Source organism: Ranitomeya variabilis, chromosome 1 (genome assembly GCF_051348905.1).
Source record: "Ranitomeya variabilis isolate aRanVar5 chromosome 1, aRanVar5.hap1, whole genome shotgun sequence".
Classification (NCBI taxonomy): Eukaryota; Metazoa; Chordata; class Amphibia; order Anura; family Dendrobatidae; genus Ranitomeya; species Ranitomeya variabilis.
The window spans coordinates 497,711,712-497,725,287 of NC_135232.1; the positions used below are offsets into that span (position 1 = coordinate 497,711,712).

The 13,576-nt window shown below is 45.2% G+C and overlaps 1 protein-coding gene across 2 annotated transcripts in view; it reads left to right on the top strand.

Moving 5' to 3' along the window:
• Positions 1 to 951: 951 nt before the first annotated feature.
• Positions 952 to 13,576, top strand: part of HOOK3 (hook microtubule tethering protein 3) — a 95,378-nt gene continuing 82,753 nt past the window's right edge. For both annotated transcript variants that reach the window (XM_077252159.1, XM_077252166.1), the window contains exon 1: positions 952 to 1,378. In XM_077252159.1, the coding sequence (XP_077108274.1) occupies positions 1,322 to 1,378 (57 nt within the window). In that variant the 5' untranslated portion in view covers positions 952 to 1,321. The remainder of the gene's footprint in view (positions 1,379 to 13,576) is intronic.

A 13,576-nucleotide genomic window follows, 5' to 3' on the forward strand; every position in this document is an offset into this window, starting at 1 on the left:
TGAGAAGGACCTGTAGATGGAAACCAAGCAGGTGGGAAAATGAATGTACAGGTACTTCTCACAAAATTAGAATATGATCAAAAAGTTAATTTATTTCAGTTGTTCAATACATAAAGTGAAACTTATATTATATACATTACACACAGAGTGATCTATTTCAAGTGTTTATTTCTGTTAATGTTGATGATTATGGCTTACAGCCAATGAAAACCCAAACGTCATTATCGCAGTAAAGGAGAATACTTTCTGTCATGGCGTCCTATTACCTGACATAATTTGCGCTCTTTGGCGTTTTTGACAAGGCCTGCCCCGGACCACCCTTCTGCTAATGGGGAGATTCTTGTACCTTTACAAGTTCAGAGCAGCTCATGTGGCTCCTATATGGTGTGTGTTGGGGCCACTTCCAATTACTCCCTGTGGTGCTCTCAACCTATACAACCACCTGGTGCACAGACTCCGTATGAGGCCCCTCAGCACACTGGCACAGTATGAGACCCCTTAGAACAGTGGCACAGTATGAGACCCCTCGGCACACTATGAGACCCCTCGGGCCACTGGCAGACTCAGTATGAGACACCTCAACACACTGGCACAGTATGAGACGCCTTGGCACAGTATGAGACCATTGGACACACTGGCACAGTATGAGACCCCTCAGCACACTGGCACAGTATGAGACCCCTCGGCGCACTGACAGTATGAGACCCCTGGGTACACTGGCACAGTATGAGACCCCTCGGCACACTGGCATAGTATGAGACCCCTCAGCACACTGGCACAGTATGCTACCCCTCAGCACACTGGCACAGTATGAGACCCCTGGGTACACTGGCACAGTATGAGACCCCCTCGGCACACTGGCACAGTATGAGACCCCCTCGGCACACTGGCACAGTATGAGACCCCTCGGCACACTGGCACAGTATGAGACCCCTCGGCACAATGGCCCTCTTCTCCTGGGAGAGGCTGCCCAGTAATAACATCTGCACCCAGGGACCGTCCTCCTCACACTGACACACAGCAGCTGTATGAGGGAGAGAACCGGGCCTGCAGAGTATCCGGGGATTGTGCGCAGTGAGCGCTGGGTGTCAGCCGTGCATCACCCACAGACAGGCACTGCGAGCAGGGGAAGAGGAGGAGACCGACCACCCATCCCCCAGTAAGAACGCCAGGCCCGGAGCGGGGGGACAGCACCGGAACCCTCCCAGCATAGCCAGACAACAGCACGGAGGGGCTGCTACCCCGCACACAGCACTGGGAGCGCCGCCCGTTACCGCTGTCTGCACACGGTACATGTGATCTGTGGCTGACTGCAAAGAGGATGTTAAACGTGGAGAGCCTGGACCGGGTGGATCTGTGTGAGAGTCTGTTGACGTGGGTAAGTGTGGAAGGACTGACCCTTCCCCCACCATGGGGAGGCCCAGACTGTAGAGGAGGACACCTCCATCCAGGTCTTGTGCCCTACAAGTCACCATCACAGTGGTTTGGACCTTATGGGTTGGCAGACCGTAGTCCTGGAACCCATGCAATGCCAGCGCGTGCTGGACCACCATAGTCCGGTCTGTGACTCCTGCAATGGAATCCACAGCTGTAACAGATCCCATAAACTGTGACAGGGCACCTCTGGGTCCTCCTTTATGGGACAGTAACCGCACGCGCTGCTATACAGAGGGCCATACACCATGCAGTAGGCGTCCTTACACCGAGAGCCTATGGTGTCGTCTGAGCCTTCCATGCCAGGGACATTGCTGACCCAAGTCTGATGCCATGCACACCGCTAGATCCACAGCTGTAACAGATCCCATAGACTGTGACAGGGCACCTCTGGGTCCTCCTTTATGGGACAGTAACCGCACGCGCTGCTATACAGAGGGCCATACACCATGCAGTAGGTGTCCTTACACCGAGAGCCTATGGTGTCGTCTGAGCCTTCCATGCCAGGGACATTGCTGACCCAAGTCTGATGCCATGCACACCGCTAGATCCACAGCTGTAACAGATCCCATAGACTGTGACAGGGCACCTCTGGGTCCTCCTTTATGGGACTGTAACCGCACGCGCTGCTATACAGAGGGCCATACACCATGCAGTAGGCGTCCTTACACCGAGAGCCTATGGTGCCGTCTGAGCCTTCCATGCCAGGGACACTGCTGACCCAAGTCTGATGCAATGCACACTGCTAGATCCACAGCTGTAACAGATCCCATAAACTGTGACGGGGCACCTCTGGGTCCTCCTTTATGGGACAGTAACCGCACGCGCTGCTATACAGAGGGCCATACACCATGCAGTAGGCGTCCTTACACCGAGAGCCTATGGTGCTGTCTGAGCCTTCCATGCCAGGGACACTGCTGACCCAAGTCTGATGCAATGCACACTGCTAGATCCACAGCTGTAACAGATCCCATAAACTGTGACGGGGCACCTCTGGGTCCTCCTTTATGGGACAGTAACCGCACGCGCTGCTATACAGAGGGCCATACACCATGCAGTAGGCGTCCTTACACCGAGAGCCTATGGTGCCGTCTGAGCCTTCCATGCCAGGGACACTGCTGACCCAAGTCTGATGCAATGCACACTGCTAGATCCACAGCTGTAACAGATCCCATAAACTGTGACAGGGCACCTCTGGGTCCTCCTTTATGGGACAGTAACCGCACGCGCTGCTATACAGAGGGCCATACACCATGCAGTAGGCGTCCTTACACCGAGAGCCTATGGTGCCGTCTGAGCCTTCCATGCCAGGGACACTGCTGACCCAAGTCTGATGCAATGCACACTGCTAGATCCACAGCTTCACGGTTGCATCACAAGGAAAGGTTCAGCGTGCTGCACTTGTCTTGTTTTTTTTTTTTTTCCGTTACAGACACAATAACGGAATTAAAGCAAAACCCATTATTTTTGGTGGGGTCCGTCTGGCACGTTTGTGGTCTAAGGCAGCGGATCTATTTCATTCATGAGTTTAATTTTGCTGTTTTTAGAACAGAGGAAAAGTGTGAACCTGGCCTAACAGACTCGCGAGGGCATCAAAGGGTTATTCCTAAAATATTAAAGCGTTGTAAAAACAAGGCACTTTTTACTAAAAATCCTCTCCTTCTCAAGAACTGAGGTCTTCTTAAGGCCGGCGTCACACTAGCGAGTTTTATGGACGTATGAGAGGCGCAGAAAATATGGATTGCATACGGTACAATGATTCTCTATGGCCCAGCTCCTATCTGCCGTATTTTACGCATCTGTATTGTGCGGCCGTAGAAAATCACAGCATGCTGCCTTTGTCAGCGTATTGCGCAAAAAATCCACCAATGAAAGTCTATGGGGGCGAGAAAAATACGGATTACACACGGACCATGCGTGTGACTTGCGAGAAATACGCACCGGTGTTCTATAGAAAAGCCGGTAATTCAGTGCGGTGTACAGTAAAATCACACTGACAGGTTAGAATAGAATAGCTAAAATAAATAAATGTCTACACATAGTATAGGGGATATATATATATATATATATATATATATATATATATATATATATATATATATATATATATATATATATATATATATATATATATATATATATATATATATATATATATATATTTACACAAATATTTGAGCCCATGGATCCATTGTATGTCCGTTTTGCAAGCCTGCGAGAAAATCTCCCTGTACGGATGCCATACGGATTACATACGGAGGATGCCATGCGCAAAATACACTGCCACACCCTGCCTACGGATCACTGTTTTGGGAACATTTCTGCGTATTACGCATGTAAAATACGGACCGTATTTCCCTACGCTGAGTGTGACGCCAGCCTAAATCTGTAGTTTGCTGCTCAGTGCCTAAGTTACCAGCCACCCCTGCAGTCTATCAGAGGTGGCCAGTTTCCTAGGCAATGAGCAGAAGCTTGGAACTTTTAGAGCTCCAAGTATCCAGACACCTTAAAATGGATGTCCATTACACAGACGACCCATTCTGAATCCCAATGTTTGTCCTCTAAAATAATGAGTTATACTCCCCTCCAAAACGTTCTGACACTGACTCTCCCATGGCTTGAGGAACATTATTATATAATGTGACCCCTGCTGCCAATCGCCGCTGGCTTCATTCTGATCTCCTGTAGACAAATCACGACATCCTGAGGAAGTGAGAGCAGCAGCAGCTCTGTCGGTTCCTGCAGATGTCCGCTACGCCTGTAGGAGAGGAGGGCGAAGCCAGCATTGATTGTGCCTCAGGGATTGCGTCACCTAAGAATGTCACACGAGCCCCAGGAAAGCCCGTGCCAACACCGCTGCAATGGCACCATCACCACAGGAGAGCTTAGGTGTTAATACTTTACTGGAGTAAAACCCCGGGACTCCAGAATGGGTTGCCAGGGTGGTGGACAGCCCCTTTAAGTGCCACTGTGCTCCTGCACTGTTGTGGAGGTAAAGCTTCCATTGCACACAGTTCACACCAGTGTAGTGACAGTGCTGCTGATCCCAACCGCTAATTTTTAGAAGCAGCGGTGCGCTCCTGACTACAGAAGATAAGTACACCCCTTTATGTTATACCCTATAGGTATAAGAGACAAGTTACTGATCTCTACGGGTCCGCCTGCAGGTGTCGGAGGTGTCCCTGAGATCAGTTATCAGGACCCCGGCTCAGCAGAGCTCTGCACTAGAACAGAAATGCTCATGCTTGACTTCCACTCCATTCACTGTCTATGGGACTGCCGGGAAAAGCCAAAACGGGGCTCTGCCAAGTACTGCTTCTTGGGTTCCGGAGCCCTCCTAGCAGTGGTCAGAACCCCAGTGAATCAGTAAGTTATTCCCTATCCAAAAGGAATGAGACAACTTAATAACCCTTCTTTAATCCTTGCTCAGATGAAGTGCATTTTTTAATGCTGGTTTTATCTGGCCTTTAAGGGGATCTGTCATCAAGTAACATCCCCATTTGGTTATGCAGGTCTTCTAAATTTAAATTCAGTGACACCTTTATGTCTTCTATTTGTTGCTGCATTCGTGAGTATTGAGTATTTTATTTCATATGCAAATGAGGTAATAAGCGCTTTGGATGTGCCAGAGCCCCTAACAGGTTATTTCCCTGCCCAGTAACAGACTCTTTTGCTTAATTGATAGCTCACTGTCTGTGTGACCTCAGGTGCTAAGCAAATAAATTAGACATTAAGATATCTAAAGAGGCTAGTGGTGGGTGAGAGGTAGAGGCTTGAGAAGTGCTCTGTCATGTCCAAAGCACTTAACATCTATTTGCGTAAGTATGAAAACACAAATTTCCCTGGAAATGCAGCAACAGATAAAAGAAATGAAGGTGTTTATTGATTTATGTTTTACAGACCTACATGCCTACACTGTATATGCAGTTTGCAGGGTTGATCTTGCTGACAGATTCCCTTTGAGAATATCCATACAGGTGGTTACTACTATTTCTGTGTAGAAGAGGTCAGCTCCGACCAACTGTCATTCTAGGGAATCTTGGGACTATCCGATTAGCACTGATGTCTGCAGCACATATGTAAATCCAATTTAAAGCGTCCGCTGGCTTATTGTCTCCCATACATGCCGGCTTCCCTATGTATACAGGGGAATTGTAGGTGAGGTCAGCACTTGTTTGTACATTGTCTTATTGATGGCACAGTGATAGAGCAGACAATGCCGGCAGTGCTGTCAGTAATGAGGTGCTGTCCATGTGACTGTGTGTACAATGTGGTGACGGACGTGTCAGCTTTGTCACAGCCTCTTTGTCTGACAGGGAGCCTTCTGGATCTATCTCCCATTATTATATCTGCCCTGGGGATTTTACCACTTCTACAGTTCGGCAGTGACCCATTCATTCCTGGCTGTTCCTATGCACAGATGTAGCAGTGCTGACTTTGCCATTGTTACAGTGTATCATTATCAGTGAGACTTTACTGTCAATGATTTATTTGTAATCAAGGTGGAGAAAAAGTGAGGATTCCGCCTCTCTGGTCCTGCAGCATCTAATTGTTCTATTGTAGCAAACAAGATTTTTCACACAATGTAGCGCATAAGGCATTTGACTATTGTTTCATGTTTATTTTTCGGAGGTGAGTGGGATTTAAATGGAATGGTTGTTGTCAGGGTAATCACTATTGTGGTAGTACAAAGTGTGCCTAGGGGCCGACGTCTGTGTTACTGGACAGCCTCTGATTTTATTAGGCCCACGGTCAGTGTTGCTAGCATTCTGGGTGCTATTTTCTCTGCGTCCAAACGCCGTGTTGTACAGTAATACACAGTGGAGGGGATTAATACGAATCCCATGTGCTACTTTACACTGCATAAAATCACCTGCGGTGCGGATTCCAAGCCGCAGCATGTCAATTTCTTATGCGGAAAAGCTCAGTTTGCAAGTCTATAGGGAAATTCCGCACAGAAGACTGTTTCTGTGCGGAATTTCCCCATAGACTTGCATTAGGTGCAGAAAATCAACAGTTAAAAAAAAAGTGTGCTTCCGATGCGAAAACGCGCCCAAAAAACACAGAAAGTGATGTCTCCACACACATACACTTGCAAACTTTAGTACCTTTCATGTGCCACTAAAGGGTGTTTAGCCTTGTTTAACCAAATAAATAAAAATTAAAGTAAATAAATATATATTTATACATACTATTGAACCCCTTAGTGACTGAGTTAATTTTGACCTTAATGTCCAAGGCAAATTTTACAATTCTGACCAATGGTAATAACTCTGGAACACTTCAATGTATCCCACTTATCGTGAGATCGTTTTTCGTGACATATTGTACTTCATGATAGAGGTAATATTTCTTCTATATCACATGCATTTATTTGTGAAAAAAAAATGGAAATTTGGCAAAAATTGTGCACTTTTCAAACTTTAAAATTTTGTGAATGGAAAAAATGAACATTTAACTTTTTTTTCACAAAAAATTTACTTTAGACCCAAGCTTTTTTTTGTTTTTCACCAGGATAAGATAAGAAAATGGACCACAAAAGTTGTTGTGCAATTTCCCCTGAGTACGCCAATACCCCTTATGTGGGGCAAACCTACTGTTTGGGCACATGACAGAGCTCGGAAGGGAAGGAGCGCCATTTAACTTTTTGAACGCAAAATATGCTGGAATAATTAGCGGACGCCATGTCGCGTTTGGAGAGCCCCTGATGTGCCTAAACGGTGGAAACCCTCCACAAGTGGCACCATTTTGGAAACTAGACCCCTCAAGGATTTTATCCAGGGGTATAGTGAGCATTTTGATCCCACAGGTAAGACACAGAATTTGATAACATTTGATCATCATTAGCGTTGAGCGCGGGTGCTTGATTGACATGCTCTAGTCCCTGCCCCGCATGTTTTGCGGTTGTTATAGACAAAAAAACATGTGGGATCTGTGATACTCCATGCTTACCCGAGCACCCATTGCGCTCAACACTAGCCGTCATAGCGTTGTTGTTTTTTTAACGTTTGAAAAAAACCCAATTCTAATTCCAACCCTACCCCTAACTGCAAAGAATAGAAAAAATTTTAAAAAAATTTCTTTTACATAAAAATAACTAACGCGCAACAAAGGTTGATTTGATCAAAAGGAACCAATAGGAAAAATGCGCCCCCATTTTTTTTTTTCCAGGAAGATGATACGGAGCAGGAGGGCCCTGGGAATGGGCCATTTCTCTCTCCTGTTATGTAAGATCATATCAGAGTAGACAGAAATTAATTTTAAATCGAACCCTTTTTTTTTTTCATCCTGTGGTTGCCGTTATGTAATCACGTGACGGGGAACTGTAAAAAACAGCCCTGATCATGTTCTGAGCTGAGACCCCCAAAGATTTTCCGACTCTGGGGGAGGGGGGGGGCCCTATACCCTTATTTCTCAGCGCCGTTAAAAAGCAGTGCTGAGGAATAAGTACTCCCAACTGCCGCCACAACTGCGGTCGTTAAGGGGTTGATTAAGGCTTAAATGCATAAAATATCATCGAGAACACCAAGAACAAAAAATGCAAGCTAATAAAAGCAATGTAATCTTTATTAATATGAAATAAAAAACAAGCACATATAGATGGATGTCTTACTGCTATCTTTATATATTTATCCTCTGTAATTGACGCTTCTTGCTGGCTTACTATGTTATATAGTCACTTGCAGTACATACACTTGTTTGACTCTTATCTCTGTATACTTTGTTGACTTATATACTGATCTGTGACCCCTGTTGAACCTTCCAGGGTCTAGTTTTTCTGGATCATGAGGAAAACAGCATAGAAAAACAACTATTAAAACATAGAGTAACCAGTAGTGCAATAAAATTCTAAGAGGATATTTGACCACCAACGACATAAATTCTACAAATGTTGTGCAGGTATGGGTCAACAGCAGTATATACCGTCAATATAAGCTATGGGAAAAAACACCAAAATGAGAGCGCCTGTGTATTTAAAAATGGAAATTGCTTAGATCTCACCCATTTGAGCCAATGGGCTTCCAATTGTTATATTCTAGGGACAAACAGATCTGATCTTCTTTACTATATGCCCTGTGCCCAAGTTGGCTCTATAATCAAACCCCACAAAAAATGTCCCTCCCAAACTTTGTCGACTTCCCAGTCTATATTCTAAAGTTAATTGTTTAAAACAAATATACCCTGTACGTGGCCTTTTATTTATTATTCATTTATCAAATGTTTTTCATTATGGCTTTATTTTGATAGTGATATCCCCATGTTCTCTTTGCCTGTGGTTTTTTAAATTACGTTTTCATAATTTATGTGCTTGCTTTTTATTTAATATTAATCAAGGTTATATTGATTTTATTGGCTTGCATTTTTTTTTTGGTGTTCTCTAATAAAAAAAAATGATGTGGGGGTGCTCACTATTTTTAATAACCAGTCAAGGTAAAGTAGACAACTGCAGGCTTATATTATCCGGCTTGGAAGGTACCTGGTTATTGAGCAATTCCCAGCTTAAAAATACATGCCTGCAGCTGCCCCAGAATTGGCACATCCATTAGATGCGCCAATTCTGGTGCTTTGCCCTGCTCTTCCTGAGTGCCCTTGTACGGTGGCAATCGGGATAATGGTAGTTGATGTTAGCTGTAATTGAAACACAAGAGACATTCCTTTGTTCATCCATTTATTGGCAAAAATGTCCCCACAAAGCTTCAATGTAGTCCATGCTCCCCGAATCTGGCTTTGGCGAATGTGAATAGCTGTAAAGTTACCGCAGTTCACAGGCGCCAGGTAATGACACCGCTCGTCAGAGCCGCTGGGTCTTGCTGAGCACAGTGTGAGCCAGCGATACTGATGAGTATTGTCAGTACCTGGCACCTGTGATAGCAGGAACTATACTGCTATTCAGAGTTGCCAGAGCCAGATTCGGGGGAACGTGGACTACATTGGAGCTTCGTGGGAACATTTCTGCTAATAAATTGGTGAATGAGGAATTGTCTCATGGTTATTTCTCTTGTTTTATGTTTTCAGGTATCCATTTCTGAACTACATCAGATTAGGTGTGGATTACGGCGGACATCCATGGGATTTATTTTATTTTACAATTCACAGCTGACAACAACCCTGATTGCCACCGCATCAGGGCGATCGTGGAAGAGTCGGTCAAAGCGCCAGAATTTGCTTATCTAATGTTTATTTTTGGGCAGCTGTGGGCTGGTCTCCTTTACCTTGGCTGGTAATCAAAAATATGGGGGACCCCATGTCATTTTTTTCTTTAATTAGGTTAAACAAGGCTAACCACCCTGTAGTGACACATGAAAGGCACTAAAGGTTGAAAGTTTATAATATGTCTGGGGGCTTGTGAAATGATCGCATTCTATCTGTATCTATCCCCTTTGCTTTGGGACACTTTGTTTGCTCTGCTGTGTGTGTTTAAACCAATTTTATTAAGACCTAAAAGCCACAAAAGTGCATGCGGCGAAAACGCATACAAAAAAGCACATGAGCTGAGGTGTGATAATCATGTGAAAATTCAGCTGCATGAAAACCTGAACAAATACTGATCATGGGAACGTACCCTTAAGGCCCCGTCTCACATAGCGAGATCGCTAGCGAGATCGCTGCTGAGTCACAAGTTTTGTGACGCAACAGCGACCTCCATAGCGATCTCGCTATGTGTGACACGTACCAGCGATCAGGCCCCTGCTGCGAGATCGCTGGTCGTGTCGGAATGGCCTGGACCTTTTTTTGGTCGTTGAGGCCCCGCTGACATTGCTGAATCGGTGTGTGTGACACCGATCCAGCGATGTCTTCACTGGTAACCAGGGTAAACATCGGGTTACTAAGCGCAGGGCCGCGCTTAGTAACCCGATGTTTACCCTGGTTACCAGCGTAAATGTAAAAAAAAAACAAACAATACATACTCGCCTTCTGATGTCCGTCAGGTCCCTTGCCGTCTGCTTCCTGCTCTCACTGACTGCCGGCCGTACAGTGAGAAGTGAGAGCGCAGCAGTGACGTCACCGCTGCGCTCTGCTCTCACAGTACGGCGGCTCAGTCAGTCAGAGCAGGAAGCAGACGGCAAGGGACCTGACGGACATCAGAAGGCGAGTATGTATTGTTTGTTTTTTTTGGTAACCAGGGTAAACATCGGGTTACTAAGCGCGGCCCTGCACTTAGTAACCCGATGTTTACCCTGGTTACCCGGGTGCTGCAGGGGGACTTCGGCATCGTTGAAGACAGTTTCAACGATGCCGAACTCGTTCCCCTGATCGTTGGTCGCTGGGGAGAGCGGTCTGTGTGACAGCTCCCCAGCGACCACACAGCGACTTACCAACGATCACGGCCAGGTCATATCGCTGGTCGTGATCGTTGGTAAATCGCTAAGTGAGACGGGGCCTTTAGGCTATGTGTGCACGTTGAGTATTTGCTTGCAGAAATTTCTGCAAAGTTTCTGCATCTCTTGGCAGGAAAAATGCTGTGAAAAAAATGCACGTTTTTGTATGCTCTTTTTTCATGCGTTTTTGTACAGTAATGAATCATTTTTTTAGCTAACTAAGGATATTTAAAAAAAAAATTAAAAAAAATGTTGTGATGTAATTTCTTGGTTCAACACCAACTTTTTCATGCTGATACAGTGTGGTATCAGGGTAATGGGATTAGGGCTTGGTGTTGGCAGCCATCATTGACTCCTAGCTCTAGGCTGAGTAATGAAAAGGTGTCAGCCCGATACCCTCATTTCTAAGCCAATAAGTAAGCACAAACATACAAACACACATTGTCACCAACCTATGTAGCACCTGTTAATTTTAAAGAAAAAAACTCCGGTGAACTCTTATGGCAGCTCAGTGACACACCGCTGGAGCGATTACCTCTTGTCAGTGTATTGCCAGGTAGAGTGATCACATCTGTCAATGTGACTGTTCTATAGGTGAGATCGCAGTGGGACACTCTGGATTACATGGACTATGGCAGACAGGTGAGTATATGATGGTTTATTTTTTATTTGAATATGTATGTAATTTTACTCTTGGTTTTGTTTTTTTAACTGTGAGCACAGGCGCCAGCAGATGGGACTACGTCTCCCATCAGTGTCACCTGCTGTTATCAGTGACAGCAGACGTAGCCTGATGAGAGCAGTAGTCTCATCAGCCCACAGCTGCGTCATCTGACAGCATGACCCTGCAGTGCTCTGACCAACGGTCTTACTGGCGGTTGCGTTATCGCCTATTAGAACAACTGTGCCGGTGTTTCCCATGGTGTCACACAGATGACAGCGTGGGATACGCAATAGGAAAACAAGTAAATCTGCAAACATTTTTATACCTGTGGTTTTGCTGCGGATTTGACTTGCTCAATTGAAGTCAATGGGTGATAAACGCTGCAGAAATGTACAAAGAATTGGCATGCTGCAGAGAAAAACGCATTGAGTTTAATAATGCAGGAGGAGTCACTATGTGCTATGTCAGGCATCATTTTCAGCGGGATCTCAGGTGGGCGCACTAAATGCAACTGACAGCGTTTTGGTGGTTGCCTGAAATGGGTGAGTACTGCCGAAAATAAGCACCTGCATAGCACACATTAATCAATGGCTCTCTCAGCCAAACGTCAGAATCCTATTTTTCAGGTCTTTTGACGTAAGCACTGATGAGTGGAAAACCGTGATGTGAATGTAACCTTAAAGGAAATCTGTCTCCAGACTTTGCTATGTAATCTGAGAGCAGCATGATGTAGAGGCTGGGCTCCTGGGCGGCATGCGTTACAGTTTTGGTAAAATCACTGTTTGACCTCCTGCTGAGCTCCGTGTGACCCCCCCCCGACACACCACTGATTGGCAGCTTTGTGTATACTGCATAGGAAGAAAGCTGTCAATCGCAAATGGCGGAGGCGTTTTACAGATCTAATGAGTATGGTGGACTATATAGCAGTAGTTTTACTTGTTCTCTATTGATGATAATCTGCTGATCAATCTGGAATTTTCCTATACACTAAAGCCAGCAGTCCAGTAAGTGACACATCGCTGGAATCAGGGTATCCATTTCTACATCATATGCTCTTAGATTAGGTGTAGATAACTTGGTGACTGATTCCCCTTAAGCCCCCCATGCACTCTAGATGGTTGTCAGCTGACCAATGGGTCATCCGATTGTTAGCCAGCAGCTCTCTCTCCCAACCCATACACAGGATTTCTCGCATGGCCGAACGCTTCTTAGCTCTGAGAAACTTTTGCTGGCTGCTTATTTCTTAAGAAACTAAATTATTGGCAGCCTAAAATCAGGCGTGCCAGCTTCTTCTGTCACCTCATCTATTGGGACAGTTGAGAGACCCCCCATACTTATTAGTGTTGGTTGTATGCATCGATATTGGCGGGTTCAGCCAAGATTAAACAATTGTCTACGGGGGCCTTTCGGCTGCTTTTTTTCCAGACTCTGTATTAAATGGGCATTGAGTAATTGATCTGCGATATGGCCTTTAGGTTTTTGCCTTTTTAATATATTTTTTTTTTATGGCAAATAACTTATCTCCTTACACAGTAATAAAATGGCCAATTCTTTGTTTGCCATTAAAGGGGTACATTTACTAGGGACCGCCTTCATCTGTAATTCCACAGTGAAATCGCAGCAGAAAATAGAGATGCAGATATTGCTGGGAAAAATAATGTGGGCAAACAGGACATTTAAAGGGCTTGGACCAATATTGGAACTTCTCCCTGGTTTGTAGGATTAGGGATAACTTTGACTGGTGGCGGTCCAGCCACTGAAATAGAGGATACCCTCCAATCTTGGAACAAGCCCTTTAAGTCTTTGTATTGCACAGTGACACACACATTGAACGTTGCAGCATAAGCTGACATGCTACGGATCTGCATGCATATGAGATTTCTTATAGAAGCGTTCCCAGGAAACTTCTTCCTGTCTGAACCTGTGTATATGTAGTGTAGGTTACTCGCTGACCGCTGTCTGTGTTCCTCAGTTTCCAGCACCGTTATGGTCCTCTTCTGGGCCACCGGACTTTTATTCTGACTTGCCTGATAACACTGGAGATAAATTGTGAGCCAGCCATGTTTTGAAGCTCCATAGACTCTTATGTTAATACTAGATGGTGGCCCGATTCTAACGCATCGGGTATTCTAGAATATGCATGTCCACGTAGTATATT